This window comes from Xiphophorus maculatus, chromosome 2 (genome assembly GCF_002775205.1).
Source record: "Xiphophorus maculatus strain JP 163 A chromosome 2, X_maculatus-5.0-male, whole genome shotgun sequence".
Taxonomy (NCBI): domain Eukaryota; kingdom Metazoa; phylum Chordata; class Actinopteri; order Cyprinodontiformes; family Poeciliidae; genus Xiphophorus; species Xiphophorus maculatus.
In genome coordinates this window covers 25,917,806-25,938,730 of record NC_036444.1, presented here as the reverse complement: position 1 = coordinate 25,938,730, position 20,925 = coordinate 25,917,806, and the positions used below count along the sequence as shown (strand labels likewise).

The 20,925-nt window shown below is 41.2% G+C and overlaps 1 protein-coding gene across 2 annotated transcripts; it reads left to right on the top strand.

Annotated features, from left to right (window-relative positions):
- The first annotated feature begins 1,809 nt into the window (after nucleotides 1–1,809).
- On the top strand, nucleotides 1,810–19,607 carry LOC102236610 (ceramide kinase-like). 2 transcript variants are annotated; one of them, XM_023351343.1, is made up of 14 exons: nucleotides 1,810–2,200; nucleotides 3,492–3,632; nucleotides 3,723–3,788; nucleotides 5,645–5,767; nucleotides 5,855–5,980; nucleotides 6,065–6,131; nucleotides 7,437–7,582; nucleotides 9,150–9,224; nucleotides 10,578–10,730; nucleotides 10,811–10,916; nucleotides 13,835–13,914; nucleotides 14,682–14,887; nucleotides 14,983–15,203; nucleotides 15,299–19,607. In XM_023351343.1, the coding sequence occupies exons 1-14, from the start codon at nucleotides 2,065–2,067 to the stop codon at nucleotides 15,384–15,386; spliced, it is 1,734 nt and encodes a 577-aa protein (XP_023207111.1). In that variant the 5' UTR covers nucleotides 1,810–2,064; the 3' UTR covers nucleotides 15,387–19,607. The 2 variants fall into 2 exon arrangements, with proteins under 2 accessions (XP_023207111.1, XP_023207119.1); XM_023351351.1 differs by lacking the exon at nucleotides 3,723–3,788 and having other exon boundaries at nucleotides 1,815–2,200.
- The last annotated feature ends 1,318 nt before the right edge of the window (nucleotides 19,608–20,925 follow it).

Below are 20,925 nucleotides of genomic sequence, written 5' to 3'. Positions count from 1 at the left end.
GGTTGTAACAGCCATGTAGTCACTTTAAATCCTGTTTCCATCTTTAGACTGAAATGGAGACTGCCACATTAAATTTACGAAGGCTTATTATGGATGTTTGTGGAGTGGTGCAAACATAATGAAAATGACACAGCTCTTCCGATAAAGTTGTATAAGAGATGGAATATCATTTCTAATATGAATTGATACATTGTTGCTGTGTTCTGACAAGCTGTGCTACCTCATCAGATTTACTTGCCATATCTCATTTAGATAGCTATCGGTGCTGTTCCGAAAACCGCTACCATGATATCTATCTGCCAAAGGCTGTAGCAGTTGGTGCCAATGTTAAATATAATAATCAGAAATCATTCTTTAAGCGACGGGATTAAAGTGGCGCTTAGCAGTGATGCATAGCATTTGAGGAAAGTGTGTATATGTACGGAGAGTATTCAGAATATGCATAACAAAATGGCAAAACTTTTTTTTTTTCATAGTATCCAAAACAAGAAGTGGGTGGTTGTCCAAAGAAAGGTATTTTTCTCCAAAAAGGCAGGAAGGAATGTTTGAAAAAAAGAAAAAAAAATCTCACTGAAAGTACAGAGTTACTCCAGTGTGGTGCAATTGTAGAATAGAAGAATACTGAGCAAAAGACGTAGGCTGATAGAGTTGCAGGTTCGAATGGAGAAAGCAGGAGGAAGGCTGAAGAGAGGAAGTGGCACTGGGGGCGAGGGAGAGTTTAACACTAAAGAATAACTAGACTAGGGTGCTGTGGTGGCGCAGGGGCAAAGCACAACCCATGTATGGAGGCCTTAGTCCTCGTCCGGGTATTTACAGGTTTGATTCCCGGCCTGGCGACATTTGCAGCATGTCTTCCCCCTCTCTAATAACTCTCTTTCCTGTCAAACTACTTTCAAATAAAGGCCACTAGAACCAACAAAACCTTTAAAAGTAAACAATAACTAGACTAAAGAAACATAAAGTGACAAGGAATAACAAGACATAAACTACAATCACTAATAAAGAACTGAAGTGGAAATGGAAACAATCAGAACTAATTGAAAAAACTAAGGAAAACAAAAAATGACAAAAGCCAAACTCACACAGCCCCAGATCCTTACACCAATTACAAAGGAGTTTGGGCGACGATGGTAGGAGTTCATAGCCGGCGGGTTGCTGATTTGAACTCCTCCTCTGTCTGTCACAGATGTTGCGTCCACTTCACTCACCGTCCCTACTGGTGGTGAATGTTTGGTGAATGACTGAATGTAGTGTAAAGTGCTTTGGGGACCTCGTGTTGAAGAAGTAGGCAATTTACTATAATTCCCTTTATTGATCAATGCCAGTTTAGACAGTCGACTAAATACTTTCTGACATGCTGGGAAAAGTGGAAGCTGGAGTCAGTAGTCTAACAACTGTGTACATGAAACTACTACAGCTCTAGCCAGACATTAACACCCTGAGGTGTCTGAACACGTCGGGATGCTTGGAATGCATTTATACATTGATCTGATTTAATAAAGTGTAAAACAAGTGTATAAAAAAAGCTAAAGAGATGGCAAAATGATGTAGCTTCATTTCTGAAAGAGCTCACTTTTAAAGATAAAACTTGTTTACTTCCACTCATTTATATGGCACCAATATCAGTCTTTAAATGATAAATATTCAGTAATTTTCTACTAGTCAAAAGTTAGATGGTCCACCAGCCACAACCGTTGTGGCTGGTGGACCATCTAATGTCCATTGTTCATGACCCAAGGACATTTTTCAGCTGCCCTCTTATAATTTTTTACGTTTTTAGTGTAGCGAACAACAGTCTTATGGGTTACAATGTTTGGAGCACTTGAACGCAACCCCAAGCTCCTCCCACATCCGGTGGAAAACCGCTATCTATCAGTAGAAAGAAACAAGAACAACATCTCAAGCAGGAATGCGCCTCTCGGAACCAGGTAGCTGCTCCTGAAAAAAAGCAGCATATTTTCGAGATTTCAAAAAAGACGCAAAGGACAAAATGATCGGAAGAAGGTGATCGGGAAGGGACTGCTGCTGCTTCTTCAGCCGGCTGAAGGACCGAGCTAGACTCCCATGGAGAGGCCTGGCAGGCTGCTTCTGCTCTCCGAACTCTGCGTCAGGAACGTGGCGTACGATGTCAGCCTGAGCCGGTCACTGCTGGCATGGAAAAGACGGGCCTCCAGTCCGGTGTACCGCCCATTCAGACCCAGTAAGAGCTTGTAGCATGTTTTCTGGACTGTATGCTAATCTCTGGTGCTCTGTTGGTAAAGCAGAGACATGTTGGGACGCACAGAGTTATTTGGAACTATAGATAGACACACGCCGCATATCCGCTTGCATAACACAGCCGTCTGTCGTCCAGCCCGTCATAAAGTGCTGACGGACTCGGAGGCAGAAAACGGGAACGATACACTCCAACAGCAGCATGTACGAAACCTACTGCGTTTCCAAGTGTTGTGAATGGTTTAGCTGCTGTTTTGCCCCCAAATATGACAGATTTGGAAACGTCCAACCAACGTCCCCTGAACGTTGTCATGAACTTCCAGCAAACGTCCAGCCAGCCATCACTGAACGTTTGCACGCAACGTTCATTAAACGTCAAAATGGCACATTAATGACATTAAGGACAACCCAGGCAGGGATTTTCCCCAGAAAACTTGCTAACACCAGTGGGGTGCTACGGCGTGTTTTTATATTTAAAATGTTTAAAAAAAAATTGACAGGGAATCTGAAAATATGCCCAAGTATGTTATAAAAAGACATTATTGAAAAATACTTATACTGTAGTGTTAGGGTGAAACACACACAAAAAAATAAATAAAAAATAATAATATATATATATATTTGCACTTCTGTGTCCGACGTTTGGGCAATTTCCTCCCGTCATTTATCGACTCGCCTGCATTTAATGGTTATGGGTCATTATTACGCATCTTATGTCAGTTTGGTTGCATACATTATTTTGTCACGCTGTGATACACAGTAGTATGCTCACAACATGCTAGTCAGTGTTAAAAGAGTAAGACGATTGAAGGTAACCATGGCAACCAGTGAGAGTTTAAAGGCCGGCCCGGCTCCTTCTCCAGTCAAGTTGCACGCGCATTTACAAACAAATAATCCCTCTATTTACATGAGGCTGTTATTTACTTTTGGCCAATGGAGCAAGAGAGAGAATTTCATCCCCAAATGGCTGGATCGTCATAGGAAAGCCTCTTTTGATTGGTGGATGGAAACACAGACATGATGGGGGGGTTGCCTAGCGACAGTTTGTGGATGTGACTTCCTAGTTTGCACCTTACAAGGTTTTGGGCCGTTATTTTTACAACTCCTGCTCAGTATGGACAGCAGCTAATTGTAAAGGTGTCTTTGCCTCCTTTAAACATCCTCACATTTAACAGCACATGTAACAAAAATGTCAGTAAAACCTAAAAGATATTTAGCTCAACTTCCCTTTGTCATTTATTGATTTTGAAACCTCGTATGTTTGTGTGTTGTTGCAGGCGTGAATCGCCTTGTGCCGGTGTCAGAGATCATCTCAGTCAGAGAGGAACAACGGATGAACGGCAGCGATCGAAAAGATGACAGCAGCTGGAAGAAGATCAAAGGTGGAGACGGATCGGATTGCAGGCAGGCCTTCACAGGTAATCTGACCTTCACAGGTAATCTGACCTTCACAGGTAATCTGACCTTCACAGGTAATCTGACCTTCACAGGTAATCTGACCTTCACAGGTAATCTGACCTTCACGGGTAAACTGGCCCATCATGAGGCAGATCTTTGCAGGAAAGTTATTGAGGGTAAGTCATTGCGTGAGCCAGCATTACCGTAAAGCAACTAGTTTGGAGTTCAGAAAACGTTTTGTTTGTCCCTTCTATTTCTTTTTACGGCGTTGTAGCATCTCCTCCCCTTTAAATGGAGGGATCATCCGTTATTTTGTTATTTTTTTCTGTGAGGCCCCAGAAGTACAACAGCCAGAATCCACTAGGACCCAGCATACTCTGGCTATAAAAGCAGTGATGCTCAAACATGACCACTTTTTGCTTTTCATTCAGTGGCTCTTCCATGGTCCAGCTGTTGCTCCTCTCAGGTTGGCTCTTGGGCAGCTCTTGGCCGGCACACCTGGGCTCAACTCCTTGAAACAGCCCCTGCACAGTTCATGGGGCTGCCTGTCCATTTGCTTGGTTTATATTTATTATTTTTTACTTGATAAAGTGCTTATTTATTTTTGAAGCCCATGTCTCCCTGTCTTGTGTTACGGCTTGTAACAAAGTTGGGGCTTGTCACTTGTACCTACTTTGTGTTTGCACACGAATGTTGGGTTACGTTTACCTATATGTCATTTGTTGGGCATTATTTTCTTGTGTCTTTTGTTTAAATGTTTCAGCGGGAACTTGTGAGTGGGAAACACCCTTTGACGATGTCAGCTTGGCATCTTGTTGGATTTCCTCTGCTTGAGGAGATTTTGCTTTCAGTGTGTTTCCTTTTGTTTGATGTGGGCGACGTATTTTGTTTTGAGACACGACTTGAATTGATTTTTTTCGTGACGCTTGTGGTTTTGAAGTTTTTACCACCACTTGGCATATAGATAGATGGAAGTCTGGACAAAGCAAATGAGCTGGACACATTAGATTTAGCTCAGGAAGCTCATCGTCCTCCTCACCTGAACCCAGCCAAACAGACATCCCACCCTCCTTCGACTCACACCTGTCCTGTCAAACCTCAGCTGTTTTATCTTCTACCTCAGACATGGACTTTTCTGCTTCCACAAGCTTGTCCTAAACAAGATCGGGAGATGCTGCTGCTTCCTTTGCCTCCCTCTCCCACATGTCTGTATCTAGAAGTCAGGTGAGGGGGAAAGTGGAAAGACTGAACCGGAACAAGGCTTTAGGTCCAGATGGTGTCAGCCCCAGAGTCCTGAAGTCCTATCAGAGCAGCTCTGTGGGATTCTGCAACACCTCTTCAATCTTTGCCTGACTCAAGAGAAGGTTCAGTGTTGTGGAAGACATGCTGCCTCGTTCGGGTTCAGTCATCAATCATCGACTGTAAACTTTGTTGCCCTGACATCCCACATCACAAACGTCCAGGAGAGACTCCTGTTGGCCCACCTAAATGAGCAGACAAGTGCATATCAAGACCCCTGCAGTTTGCTTGTTACCATGGAGTCGATGATGCCATCATCCACCTGCTTCAACAATCATGTGAACAAAGCGGGCAGCACTGTGAGGGTCATGTTCTTTGATTTCTCCAGTGCATTCAACACAATTCAGCCTCATCTGCTTTGTCAGAAGCTCCAGAAGACACAGATGGAGGACTCAACAATCACCTGGGTTTATGACTACCTGACAAACAGACCACAGTTTGTGAGACTGAAGGACTGTGTGTCTAACCAGGAGGTCAGCAACACAGGAAACTGTACTCTCACCATTCCTTTTCACTCTCTACATGTGCTATACAAATAAACTTGATTGACTGATATGTAGTGCAACTTACACAAAACAGTAATTATTATATTATTGAATATAATAGTTATATAATGAGATAATTATATGGTGTTATATAATTCTATTATTATATAATAAACATTGTAAAAACTTGCAATTGGCCAGCAAAAATCAGCAACTAAAATTGACTTGGGGCTTCTGCTCTATTTCAGTGTTGTACGTGGAGAGGTGTCGTCAGCACCACTGGCGCTGTGCTGAAGTTACCTTCACGTGTCCAGATGGGGTACTCTGCCAGAACTGGGTCAGGAGGATCAGAGAGCAACTGGCCAGCATCTGTATGACTTGGCACCTATATACACACACACACACACACACACAGACAGAGAAAACAGTTGACACGAAGAATTGTTTGGTTGTTACAGCCACCAGACCCAGAAATTTGCTGGTCTACATCAACCCATACGGTGGGAAGCGTCAGGGCAAACGCATCTATGAGCAGAAGGTGGCGCCACTGTTTGCTCAAGCTGGGATCTCTACACATGTCATTGGTAGGTCCTGCACCCTGTCGCTAAGACTGACATCAGTTCATGATGAACTTCTGTTTGAGTATGTTTCTCTGTATGTTGCTATAGTCACTGACTATGCCAATCATGCAAGGGATCATCTGAAGACGGACGCTGAGCTCAGCAAGGTTGACGGGTGAGTTGGCAGTTCTGAAACTGCAGGGGGCTGCTATTGATTCAACAAAGCACCATTATTATTTTCCTGTTGATCAAGTGGTGCCCCAACTTGATCTAAATTGCTAGATTAATTAACAGTTACCCTTTCTTATTATTTAGTTATTAATAGCCAAATCAGACTTATTATTACACAACATATTTATGGTGACTTGTGGGAAAGGTTGATATGAACAGCTTGTTCCACACATGTATAGAAATAATAGACTTAAAACACATTCTGATATTCAGTGCATTGCTAAAGACAACTTACATTGTCCCTATGTGAGAGTGATATAACTCAACACTCTTCCAGCTGTGGCCAGATTCATATGAGCCTCATTGTGTTTCCACCCTGCTGGAACTGAAGGAGGAACCGCAGAAGATAAGGATGAAACTCCTACCACGGCGTGATTTGAACTGTTTGGTGTGTTTCGAGCGTTTGACGCATCAAATGCATCCAACGTTCCACATAGACTGACCAAACGCGTGCTCAGAAAGTGGTGTGAACGCGCCAAAAGTGCACACGCGTCGAACTTGAAGCGTCAGATTCGCGTAATGCGTTTGGTGTGAACGCACCATAAAAGAAGCCTATCAGGCCAGTTCTACAGTCCATCCACTGGCTCCCTGTAGCTCAGAGAACAGACTTTAAAATACTTCTCTTGGTTTATAAATCACTGAATGTCTTAGCACCACAATACATTAAAGATCTGCTGTTTTATCAACCTTCTAGACCGCTCAGATCTTCTGGATCTGGCTGATTTCACCAAACTGTGAAATCAGTGCATCATTTCATTTTTATCATTAAATTTGTACTGTTTTTACTTTTAGTAGTTTGTTGGTTTTATCACTCTTTTTATTTTATCAGTATTTTAGTCCAGTATGACAAACTTGGTGAGTTTGTTGATTAAAGTATTTAACTGTAAGGTTGAATTATTTTTGTTATTAAACTCTTGTACATCAGAGAGAAGCTGTTTGTATTCATTTCATACATGTGTGGCTCCTTGCTGTTCAAAGACCACCAGTTCTGGACTTATGCCTTCATCTGTCGTTTTAAAACCTAAGTCTTGTCAGGCAAGTATTTATAGTCGATATCTGCAACTCAACTGTTTGGTTGTTATTTTCCTCAAGATCAGGCAGTCCCCAGACCTGGTCATATTGGTCTAAATTTCTAGTTTAAGCATTAATTGCCCTAAACTGTCATTTATAGTTATTAGTAGTCAAACAAGCCTTACACAACAGTTTCATTTTTTCCAACTTTCCACTATCCCCCTTTTCCAAATCTCAGTGTGGTGTGTGTGGGAGGAGACGGCATGTTCAGTGAGATCATCCATGGTCTGGTGTGGAGGACACAAATCGACAATGGCGTAGATCCAAACTGTCCTGAGGAAGACCTTTCTCCCTGCTCACTTCGCATTGGAATCATCCCTGCAGGTAAAGTTCTCCTTTACTCTGTAACTGAGCTTCATTGGAAATATCTAGAACATCTCATACAATTGGGATGAGAAACACACATTTAGTGAGATGCCTTAGTTGTCGACGCTGATTTCTCCTTATAACTATCAATCAAGTTTATTTGATTGATAGTTATAAGTTTGTTTCAGCAACAAGGCAGTCCAAAGTGCTTTACATCATAAAAACATAAAAAATTGGGCATGCCGTGGTGGCGTAGTGGTTAGCGCGACCCATGTTTGGAGGCTGTGTTGAGTCCTCGACACAGCCGTCACGGGTTCGACTCCCGGACCCAACGACATTTGCCGCATGTCTTCCCCCTCTCCTTCCCCCTTTCCTGTCAGCCTACTTTCATATAAGGGACACTAGAGCCCACAAAAACAAAAACAAAACAAAAAACCAAAACATAAAAAATCAATAATCGCAACATTACATTTTTCCAAATGCCATCATTATTATGGTACAAAAGCAGAGGGGTTTTTAGTCTAGATTTAAAGGAACTCAGTGTTTCGGCTCTTTTGCAGTTTTCAGGAAGTTGGTTCCAGATATGTGATGCATAGAAGCTGAGTGATGCTTCTCCATGTTTGGTTCTGGTTGTGGGGATGCAGAAGAGAGCCAGAACCAGAAGATCTGAGCGGTCTAGAAGGTTGATAAAACAGCAGATCTTTAATGTATTGTGGTGCTAAGACATTCAGTGATTTATAAACCAAGAGAAGTATTTTAAAGTCTATTCTCTGAGCTACAGGGAGCCAGTGGATGGACTGTAGAACTGGCCTGATAGGCTTCTTTTATGGTGCGTTCACACCAAACGCGTTACGCGAATCTGACGCTTCAAGTTCGACGCGTGTGCACTTTTGGCGCGTTCACACCACTTTCTGAGCACGCGTTTGGTCAGTCTATGTGGAACGTTGGATGCATTTGATGCGTCAAACGCTCGAAACACACCAAACAGTTCAAATCACGCCACGGTAGGCACTCGAAACGAGACAATGAGCCCACGACATGCCTCCACATGGACTTTGAATATAAACCAGATGCGCCCGATGCTCAAAACGAGTTTGGTGTGAACGCACCATTAGAGACAATTTGACTTCACATTCAACTTACATTCACTCCTTCCAGGCCAAGACAATGTTCTCAAACTTATGGGATTAATGGGCTCTTTATCCTAACAAATGTCTTTTTAGATAAATCTAAATTGCAGCACTTCCTTTAAAGTAGAAATATGTGTACTTCACTCACCTGCTGAGGTTTCCACGGTCTCTTCACTATTGGTACATGGGAACTCTTGCTCAATAATGGACATACAACAGGTATAGTCACTCTTCTTGCATAGGGTTCCTTCTTTTGTGCTAATTTGTAGAGCCCATCAGTCGGATGGCTGCACATGCTCTTCTCTCACTTTCATATTGTTCAACTTTTGTGCCATTTATACTCAGTCATTGACTAACTGTCTGAACAGTGCTTGTGACCATCACCTCAGTCTCAGTAGAGCTTTCTACTCTGTTGTTTTGTAGCTGCTGTCTCATCACTGTTTTGTCTGTTTCAGGTTCAACAGACTGTATCTGCTTTGCGACAATTGGAACCAATGACCCAGTCACCTCTGCACTGCACATCATTGTGGGTGAGTCTCAAAGTCTCCTTCTAACCAAGCCAACCAATTCCCCTTGTGCTCCATCATGATTGCGACTAAAATCAAAGATCCTTATTTAACCAACTGAGTAATACCTAAGCTATATTTCATCTGGACTATTGACAGATGACTTGTTTTCCCGTTAGCTGTTTTTACTGTTCAAAGTATTTTTTTATTGGGGCCTGCCGTAGCTATGGCAGGCACCTGTTGTTCTACACCTCAAAATAACTGCCGCTTCCTACCACCGTTGATGCTGCTCGTATCGCCGCGTGCCCCCTCACAGTATACATCAACACGTGCGGCTCGATCCCGTGAGGGGAGCTATTACTTTTGTTGGCATTTCGAGTAACTGTGGCGACATAATTAACAAAAAACGAGCCAAATTCAACTTAAAACAAAAGTCTATCTGACACAAAACAGTGTCAGTTAGACTCAAAATATAATTTTGTCTGCCCCTCTGAGCTGCTGTTTAGAACTACAGACATGGTGGAACACTCAGTTCTACTCCTGTAGTTTTATTCTGAAGCTACAACACCTATACTTTTCGAAACTGGACTGGATTATTCTGCTCTAATAGCAGAATATTTAAAACCAGGTTTGCGACAGTTTCAATAAATATGTCAAAAAATATGTATTATAAATGGTCATATTTGTTGAGTGCACATCAAACCGTTGTCCTGACAACACATTCTTCTTCTTGAGGAGTAGATGGGAACAGAGTTATCATGAGCCTCTTGGCTGCTTGTCTGATTAATGCTCTCTTTGTCAAGTCTGTCAGTTTAGCTGAAGGTCTGTGTCTTGGTAGGTAAGTGGTTGGTCCATTTTCTTTTGATTTTCAGATGATGGACTGAACAGAGCTCAAAGATGTTCAAAGCTTGGAATGTTTTTTTAAAACTTCTGCCTCCTTTAACTTCTTCAGAACTTTCTCTCTGACCTGTCTATTGTGTTTGTTTTTTGGTTTTTCATGTTGCTCCTTGTTCTCTAATCTCCTTTAACCTCTGAGACCAGAAATGGAACATCTAAATTTAAATTACATCTGGACTTGGGGGACTGACTTTTTGTCTGTTGATTTTTTTCATCTGAATCAAATAGTTGTACTTCCTTTTGTTATGGCGTAAAAACTAAACTGCAAGAAACAAACAACTCGTTATTTTATCCAAATAAATCATCACGACACCTCACAGTTTTGCACTTCTCTGTGACTGCCTATCTCGTAACAGTTTCTAAAGTGACACGTGTGAAAATTTTCAACCTACAGTAAATAATGTAAGGTACTGTATGTTTGCCTTATATGTATGTAGTATCACAGCTTTAATTGAATTGAATCCTGCTGTGTGTGTTCAGGAGACTCTCAGCCAATGGATGTGTGTTCAGTTCACCACCACAACATGTTCCTGCGATACTCCGTCTCTCTGCTGGGATATGGTTTCTACGGCGACATGCTAACTGACAGCGAGAGGAAAAGATGGATGGGCCCGGCCAGATACGACATATCGGGTAGGAGCATGTTTGAACACAAAACGGTGTTCTGTGTTTGTTCTTTCTCCCGTTTTGACTTGCACCTCTGGATGATGCAGGTTTGAAAATGTTCCTGACTCACCATTACTATGAGGGAACGGTGTCCTACCTGCCTGCCAGAGGCATCATTGGAACGCCACGGGATGCAGGCAAATGTCGATATGGGTGAGAGAATTATAAAACAGAAATATTTATAATTGTGTTTACGGTATGAATGTAGTTTTAGAACAGTTCTGCTTGGTTAATATTGTTTTCAGTGATGTATCTCCCTTGGTCCTGCCCTGTAGTACTCACAAAAGTATTTTCATACCTGAAAATACTTTTTCAGGTATGAAAAATTAAGTACTACAGGGTATTTCAGGTATGAAAATACTTTTGTGTGTACAACTGTTAATTCTGTAGACAAGTGAGTTTGAAATAAGGACGTAACCTCTAGAACCAACCACGGTGACTATAATGACTACTGGACTGACATTACTCATCGTTGGGCATCTGTGTTCAGACATGAATTGTTGTGTAAGCTGTCTGCTTTTGAGACGAGAAGAGTCGCAGCCTGCTGCGCTGTCATGGTAAGAATCTAGGGTACAGTTAAAATCACCACAGAGGGCCACAATAGAGAGAAACAGACGGTGGTCAAATTTGGATTGTTGATATTAGGACCAGACAAGCTAATAAAAATTAAGTGGTTTTTAGTAAGCTTTTGATGATGATTAATCTGAAAGATGGTTTTTTTTATATATACACACAGGTAAGGATTTGTGAATAAGTATTTTCATTTTCCTTAGCTGAGTAATTTCACTCACAGGTAGGTGTGTTTACTTGAATAGAGGCACCTTTTGGGTGATGTTGCTTGAGCCTGGATCAACGACTACCTGACCAAACAGACTACAGTTTGTGAGAATGAAGGACTGTGTGTGGTGGTTAGCAGTACAGGAGCACCACAGGGAACTGTGCTCTCACCATTCGTTTTCACGACGTTCACTTCAGACTTCCAGACTTCCACAACTCGAACTCCTGCCATCTACAGAAATACTCAGATGACTCTGCAGTTATCGGGTGTATCAGAGATGGACAAGAGGCTGAGGACAGAGAGCTGCTGGCTTTGTGTCATGCTGTGGGAACAATCATCTCATCTTAAATGTGAACAAAACAGAGGAGATGATTGTAGATTTCAGAAGAAACAGGATTAGATTAAACCCTTTATGCGTCATGGGAGAAGAAGTGGAGGTGGTGAAAGAATAAAAATACCTCGGTGTTCACCTGGACAACGGACTGTACTGAAGATTCAACAGTGAAGCGTCTATATGAAAAGACGGGACAGAGTAGATTTTACTACTTGAGGAAGCATAGATTCTTCAAGGATTGCACCAAGATGTTACAGAATATTCTTTAAGTCTGTTGTTGAGAGCATCATCTCTTCTGCTTCATCTCTTGGGGTAACAGCATCAGAGCCAGGGAGCTAACCACAAGGCGACAATTACACTGAAAAAATGATTGTGCTGTTGTTGCCCATGTCTGACAACGTTGTGACCATAGTCTCCAGTGCTTGTGTCAATCTTGGAGCAGAGACTTTGGGTGACAGATGGAAGCTTGATTATTTTGGATTTAAATCTGTTTCTATGGTACAGCTCAAAATGATTTGACATTATTTATTATATTTTTTGGGCTGCACAGTGGTAGCACTGTTGCCTTGGTTCGGCAGAAAGACCCCGGGCCGGGTTCGATTCCCGGCCCGGGGTCTTTCTGCATGGAGTTTGCATGTTCTCCCTGTGCATGCGTGGGTTCTCTCTGGGTTCTCCGGCTTCCTCCCACAGTCCAAAAACATGACTGTCAGGTTAATTGGTCTCTCTAAATTCTCCCTAGGTGTGTGTGTGTGCATGGTTGTGTGTCCTGTATGTCTCTGTGTTGCCCTGCGACAGACCGGCAACCTGTCCAGGGTGACCCCGCCTCTCGCCCGGAACGTAGCTGGAGATAGACACCAGCACCTCCTGACCCCATTAGGGACAAAGGGTGAACAGAAAGTGGATGAAATGGATATTATATTTTTCTGAGCAGAAAAATCACATTAATGTTTTTTCCCCCCAAATTGTTAAATTTGTTGCAATACGTACAACAAAGTGATGTGATGGCAAACAATTTTTCTTGGCAATAAATACCTATACTCGATTACAATTCACTCTGTAGGAAGCTACTATAAAAGACACTGAAATCAGAAGTACAGTAGACCTCAAAGTTTCTACTCAGAATCATTACTGTCTGGTATTTCACTGTCCTCTTTGGAAGCCGCTGCCATTTCAGCAGCTGCTGCAATTTATTGTATGACTACAATTCTTATCCGCCATGTTTAAAGACAGTGTGACCTTTGCAAATGTCAGAGGTCACTACAGCACCCACTGTTAAATAGAAACAAATCTATAGCATGTGAGTACATTGTACTTTGCGCTTTAGTTACTAAACTGGCAAATGCGGGAGTGTCTCAGTCTGGACATTTTTGAAACACAAACATTTTTATGAACACTGTAAATGTATATACTTGTCACTTTCTAATAAATAAATAGATGTGTAGATGTGTCATGTGGCCCGAATAAGCCACATGAACGCATAGATAGTTTTACCTATGAGATAAGAGCGACCATTAACAAAACCTTTGGTCTTGTCCCGTGGTTCTATTTTTAGCAGACGTGGACGTATTGTGTTTAAAAAAGACAATTGAATTTGAAATAATTAAATTGAAAAAAATAGCATCTTACTTTGGGACACATACGTAAACTAGTTCCTGTTTAGAGGTGAACTGTACACAACCTGTTAGATTAGACTAACAGGTTTGCCTGATCAGGTCATGGTTCTAGAGGATCATTTTGAATAAGAATAAGAACATCTTTAACCTTAAAAAGTTTCTGTGGCCTGTTGGCCCTAGTAGATTTCTAACTGTTGGGTTTAAGCTAAAACATGATTACCAAGCAGCAGTGAAACTGATCAACAGTTCTGTATTAACAGTGAAGAGGTCGCATTCCATAATCTCAAGGGATTTGAATGTGTAATGCAGTGAATTAATCCAGTTTTTGTGTCTTTTAACTCTGCAGTTGTGCAGTCTGTCAGCACAATGGGCAGATTCAGTCAGAGAGAGCTGAGAAGTATAAGACGAATCAAGACTCAGAATGTGGTAAGTCCTGCAGACGGCCACTAGGAGTCAACAATCAACCCTGAATCAGTCCAGTCAGGTTTGAAAGGATAACTCGCATTTTGAGAGCCATCATCTACTTACCAAGTCCAATATAAAACCATGAGTGTGCAACAATAAAATTTTTCTGATTGCTTTATTATAATTTTGTAGTTTATTATTGCAACCCAGTAAAGGACTTAGGACGAACTTAGAATCCAAAAGAAATTCTTCCAGAACAGGAACATTTAGTTTTTATTATTACTTAGAAACTGTGGAGTATTTATTACTTTTACAAATTTAAGAGTATACTTAGAAAGTCCAGAGAATACTTGCTTATTCTTATCTAGCAACCCTGAAGTCCAGAGGATACTTACTTACTTACCCAGAACAGGGATTAGAACAAACTTAGAATCCAGAAAAACTACCGTAGCAACTACTTTTTAGACTTCCATTCTTCCAACCCTGAAAAGGAATTAGACCAGAAAATACTTACTTATACTTATCTACCAACCCTGAATAGGAGTATCTGGTTTATCTTCTTTTGCTCTTTCCTTTGATTTGTTGTTGTGTTTGTATTTCCTTTGTAATTCATGTAAAGCACTTTGAATTGTCTTGTTGCTGAAAATGATGTATATAAATAAAATTACCTTACCTTACCTTACCTTACCTAGTTGCATTAACTGGATTCATTTTCATCAAACATACAGAATATTACGTGAACACTGGCAACATTAGGTCACGTGTCTCTGTGGGGGTTTGTGTTTCAGCGGATGACGGAGAGTGGAGGACGATCCGAGGAAAGTTCTTAGCTATAAACGCTGCCAGTATGAGCTGTGCCTGTCCTCGCAGCCCCAAAGGACTCTCCCCTGCTGCTCACTTGGCTGACGGTACCACTGACCTCATCCTTGTCAGAAAATGTTCGCGCTTCAATTTCCTCAGACACCTCTTGCGACACATCAACAAAGATGACCAGGTGCATGTCAACAATGAATACAGTATTTTTTCCCCCCTCTCTTTCTTTCTGAATCATCTACACCGAGCTGTCCTTCTCCTCTCTTCCTCTTTCAGTTCGACCTGGCCTTCGTAGAGGTCCACCGGGTGGTGCGTTTCCGCTTCACCCCGCGCTACTGCCAGAGCGACTCAGACCTGGAACTGGACCTGCTTGAGAACGGCAAAAGGCAGATCTTCGGCCACATTTGCCGAGACCACCCGGCTTGTGGATGCACACGCACTAACAGCAGCTGGAACTGCGACGGTGAGATCCTGACCCACACGGCCATCGATGTCAGGTACAGCTGCTCTCCCAACCGAACGTCTTAAAACTCTGCATACATAAATATAAAAGCTCCCTTCTGTGTTTGCTTTCTTTTTCTTTTTTCGTCAGAGTGCACTGCCGGTTAATCAAGTTGTTTGCACGAGGGATTGAAGAGCCTCAAGTGTTTGCGGACCTCGGCAACCCCTGTGTAATATAAACCTTTCTCATTCCCATCAAGACGTCTTCGGAAACTGGAGCTGTTTCCAGCTGCTGAGAGGCTTTAGAATTTCTCTTCTGATATTAGCTGAACTTAATAGGCTAGATGGGGGAAACAAACAAAGCATTATGGAAAAACATCAGATGTAAATTTTTTTCTCGGGTCAATGTACGAACATAGGCACATAAAACAAAAGCTCTGAGCGCTAATGTCCAAAGGAATTGTGAAAATGTACGAACCATCTAGCAAGCTCCTCTGTTGGTTCTCTCAGTTGTCACCTGCAAGTTACAGAGTGAGCTCTCATCACAGAAAACTTTAAAATAATCTCTATGATCGACTATCTGTGTTATGTTGGCGGACACAGTCAGTTTAATCAATTACGAGGTTAAAGTTCAACACCAAACAGGCCAACATCTGCCTTCATCATATCAGAACTGCAGACCAATGCTGTTTTGTGCACAAGGCAAGACAACACCAATCAACTTGGAGAATGTACTGTACAATAAATAACTCGCCTGCCTTGTGATGTGTAGCTCCACCAGCCAGCAGGCGATTTGCTGTCATGAAAACAGCTGTTCCTGCATCGGAAACGCTGTAAAAAGCAGAGAGTAGAGAACCGTCCTGTCAGGCTGGTCTTCCGGTCGATGCACTGAAGAGCCTGGCATCTCTCCCTGTCTTCACTTAAAATGTCTGAACCTCACAGACAAGCATACAGTCATACTCATTTTAGCTGAGCCTCAGAGTCACCCTCTGCTCACGGATATGCAGTTTTTTTCTAGAGCCTTAAAGGGAGCGATGATGTGCTGGTTTATACGTTGTCTACTTGGAAGAAAAGAAAGGAAAAAAAAACAAAGAATAAAGGGATTTCCCACCAGAATATTGATGTAGTGTTCGTATACCTGTGGTCTCTAACGGATCACTTGTCCATACTGATGTCAGAGTGGGATTCCATTGCTTATGTAAGCCCACGTTTTTACTGGACAGGCGGTTCACCTGCCAGAGTCCTGGTGGAATTAGAAAGGGGCTGTTCTTGGTAATATCCTAGAGCCATCTGGTGAAAAACCCTGTAGAACCTCACATTTGTTTTTACCTACACATTTTCCCCTTTTGACCATTTGACAAATAACTTATAACAGACTGATGACCAGGATTCAGAAGACATCATAACTGACCAGATGACTTGTTTCCTTGTTTTTTTTCTTAAGGACCATTCAGAAAGGACCACTGTTTCTCACTGTACGATCCTGTGCTTTTACATCCAAAGTCAGTTCTCGATATGTCTTGCTGTGGTGCGCTTGTTGCTGTTTTATTCTTGTTTTCTTTTTTTTTTTATCATATATGTTATCCATTAACATAGCTAGCATTACTAAAACAATGTATTTTCTCAACTTTCTAATCACCCCAATTCTGAAAATTTGAAGAAAAAAAAAAACTACCAGCATTTCCAGATCCAGGATGTTACGTACAGACAGGGCTTACAACCTCCAAACGGTGATACAGAGTAACTTTCTCTACCCAGCTCAGTTTTCCTGTTATCTGCTCTCACTCTCTTGCAGCTTAAAGGAGCAGCAGACATGTCTTAGAAAACCACTTTGTTTTAAACACGCTCTCTTACATCGCTCACTGACGCTTGCAACCTGTAAATGCTTGTGGAGCCTGCATACGCTTGCTTGATAAACATCAGATTTTGCGGTTTCTCATAAAAAGTCAGGAAACGGCTAATTCCAGAGAACACTGATCTCCGTACTTTACTACCAACACAGCACTTTTGCAGCAGAATAATCAGCAATTTACGACCCATGTTTAAAAAGCAAAACAGGATTTTAATAAAACTGTGTACCATGAAGCACATGATAGTACTCTGTTGTTAAGTCTTTAAACGTATTTAAAATGACCCTTTAGATGTTTGAAGGGTCTCAGGCATCAGCCAATCATTCTTCCTAAGTCACATGACTAGAAGTAGACAACATGTTCTAAACCGAATATGCAAAATGCAGGTTTTGCGGTCTGTTTCTGTAGCATTGCTTCAAATATTTTTATTTTCCAAATGGTCTCGAGCTTAATGGTGGCTTTGAAATTGTTCATAGCAGTAATTGTTAGGAATCCTTTTGTTTTCAGTCCTTGAACCTTTGTTCTTAATCCCACTTTTGGTAAAAGTGGGATTAAACCCCAGGTGTACACGCTGTGGAGACTAGACATTGTCTAAAGGAATTTAGTTTGGAGCAAAGATGCGACTTTCTGAACTCCATGCATCCATCCATCTTCCAACACGCTTATCCCTGTTGGGGTCATGGGTGAAGGCCTGGTGACCGTCTCTCACCCGTTGACCGGGGCGAGAGGTGGGGAACACACTGGACGGGTTGCCAGTCCATCGCAGACTTTCTCAACTCATCAACCACCGTTAGCATTAGCTGCACTTTTACAAACAGATATTTGGTTCTGAATTCTAATTGACCGAGACGGAATGCTAAAATATTGCAGAAGAACATTTTTAAATAAAGACTTAACACTGGTTTTGCATGAAATGTTAATTTGTAGCCTTCGTAGCACGATTTCCTTGGTTCTGTTTTGTTTTATTAGAATAATAAAATGCAATGCAAGTAGAGTTTACTAGACAGACTCATCTGTCTGTCCAGAGTTTGATATTCTGAGCTTTCAGGTGACGTGACACGCAGCCTCACTTTGAGACAAATTAAGCTGGAAGCATGTTGTAGCTTAGCACATCTGCAGTCACTGCTGTTGCTGGGCCCATCAGTCTTTTCTGAAACCTCACATTACACTATTCATTATCTTTAAGTTAGTCTTTTTTCAATAAGAAAAGTTCATGCCTGTGTCTGTTTCAAGTGTCCAGCATTCAGAGGTGAGTAAAGTGTCTGCAGTGTCTCTAGAGATTAGACAACATTACTTAATGAATTATTTCAGTTGATTATGTAGCAGTGCTTCACATGGCCTACATACATACATGACCTGTGAAAGCTGTGGGGCTCAATTGATAGATTTTGTAGACATTCCCAAAACAAAACAATGTGTAAAAGACTAACACTGTGTTCTTGCTGTGTATGCTGCAGTGTTAGATATGGTAAGACAATGCTGGAACATTGTTTTCTCGTGACATCGTGTCTTTCTGAAACCAAAGGCAGATGTGGAGCAGTGCTGGACTGTTTGTCTGTCTGTTGGCCAGCATTTCTATTTCCTTTGTGCATATGTGGAGCTGGACTCTCAGCAAATATAATAGCAAACAGTAGCAGGTCTTTTTGATTAGGATCACTAACCAATCAGATCTCAGTTTTATTTAGAATCGATCTGTTTTTCACTCTTGCTGCTGGAAATAATTCCAATTTGGGGGGGGAATGGTCAAAACATGTTATATTTTTCAATTTCACCTGAGTTGTAACTGCAAATAATTTCAAAATTCAATCCATATTCCTGGAACTTTTCAATTTAAAGTTGTTTTTATTTAACCAAGATGTTGGACACTTCTCAAATGATCATAAACAATATTGGAGGATGAACCTTTTTTTTTTTTTTTAAAGTTAAGTATTTATTTCAAATGTGGCATGTTGGAAATGATTTACATCTTGTTCCATAATTAATGGGAAAAAAATATTGCAGCAATCAAATCCTTCTAATTGCTACACAGCTTTTTGAATATTTTCCATGGTGTTTTGATGATTTATACAAATCTCCGCAGCTTTGGCGTTGGAAGGTTTCCTTTCCAACACCCTCATCTTTCCCTTCCTCCACTGATTCTCTCAGACTTACCAGGTCACTGTAAGTGTTGCCGCATGCACTCGAGAGAAAAATATATATTGGGCAAAATGAAAGATGACTAAACCCAAATCTGCCAGGGGTATGAATACATTTCAGTTTAACTATTTGTACATTAAATCGGTAAGCTTCAATATTTTGGATGAACACAAAGTATCATGTAGATTCCACTTCAGATATTGAATTCATCTGTCATATTTATTATGGTCCGCTGTGTGTTTTTCCAACAGAGGCGTGCGGAAAAGTCATCTTTTGTTGCTGATTCTTGCTAAGTTCAAACTGATCATTAGTTACTTTATTACTGAAGAGATTAGAATTTCTAAACAGAGCCTCCAGCCTCTGTTCTTCCTACAATTTTGTAGTTTTCTGAATGAGAAAATGAGTTGGATGGAGCAACTGTGCTCTTCTCTGCTGTAGTCGCTGTCATCAGAAATAAACTCTGTTCAGCTCGTCCTGTGGTGTTCTGTAATTCTTGTACATGTAATTATGACAACTCTAAAATCAACATTTTTATTTTACAATACCAGTGAGTGACACGTTTCATCAGTATAGTGTGCTGTGCTCGACAAAAGCTCCTGCAGTCATGAAAGGAATATTGTCACCTTCCTAAAATAACAGCCTATGCCATTTCTTGCCAAGTGAAACAAAAAATCAAATCGTTTTTGCCAAAAGATTAATTATGCACAAAAAAAGGCACTTTTTGGCAAAAAAAAAAAAAAAGACTCGGGCCATTATTTTTAGGAAGGTGACAATATGATGGTGCTGAATAGTTCTACAATTGGCCACACGATGACACTACAATACATTTAGTCTTTCTTTCAAATCTGTGACGTTGCTCTTGATGAAATAAAGATGCCTCACTAGGCAAACAGGCTCAAACAATTTCATTAACTGGTATTTCTGTTTCAGTAAAACAAACCTAAACGACAAAACTCAGCTTCATTAAACACAGAGGGTTGTATTTTCACTGTTACGTTTGAAAATCTGAGCTCACACCTGATGAAAACACAAAATTAATTTTCTCAAAAATTTAAAATAATATATGAAAAATTAATCAGAAGGAAAATGTGTGGTAGGAAACGGTGAATGATGGCACATTTACCACTTGGAAAAGAGAAGGTAGAGCTGCAGCTAATTTGTATATTAATTGTTGCCTTGCGACTTGAGCAATTGAGTCCACACCTGCATCCCATTCATTCTACAACAATTTATGCTTGGCCCCAGATTCCAAGCATCTTATATCCAAATTATAGGGTAATCCAATTCCAGGAAGTTTAGACTACACTATTCAAAAACTGAGGTGAGCAAAATCTTTCCATCACCTCAGTGTGATAAGTGCAGTGTTCTGGTTTTATCCTCAACTGTTTGGTCTGCAGTTTTCAGACGGTTCTCCAAGGGACACTCAGCCCGATCAAAATATTCCAATACTCGGACGCTCCATGAATAGTCTGAACTATGAACTTCAGGTAGCATTACAGCTGTGGAATGTCATTGCTAAAATTCTCATACTACACAGCAAATTCAAAAGTGTTGTATGTTAAAAATACAGTGCTAATTCCACACTTGTTTAGTCTAAACTTGGTTTCTTTAGGGAAACTAACACATGAGTGTTAGAGTTGGTGTTATTCCAGAGAGTTAGGCCAGGCTGCCAGGCGTGTGCCGAGTCAGGTGAAGCCCCGCTTCGATGCTCGGGTCGACTTGCTGAAAACCATCGTGACTGGCAACAAACGACGCCTCGCATCACCTGGTGACTGCTTCATTTTAAGTGTCG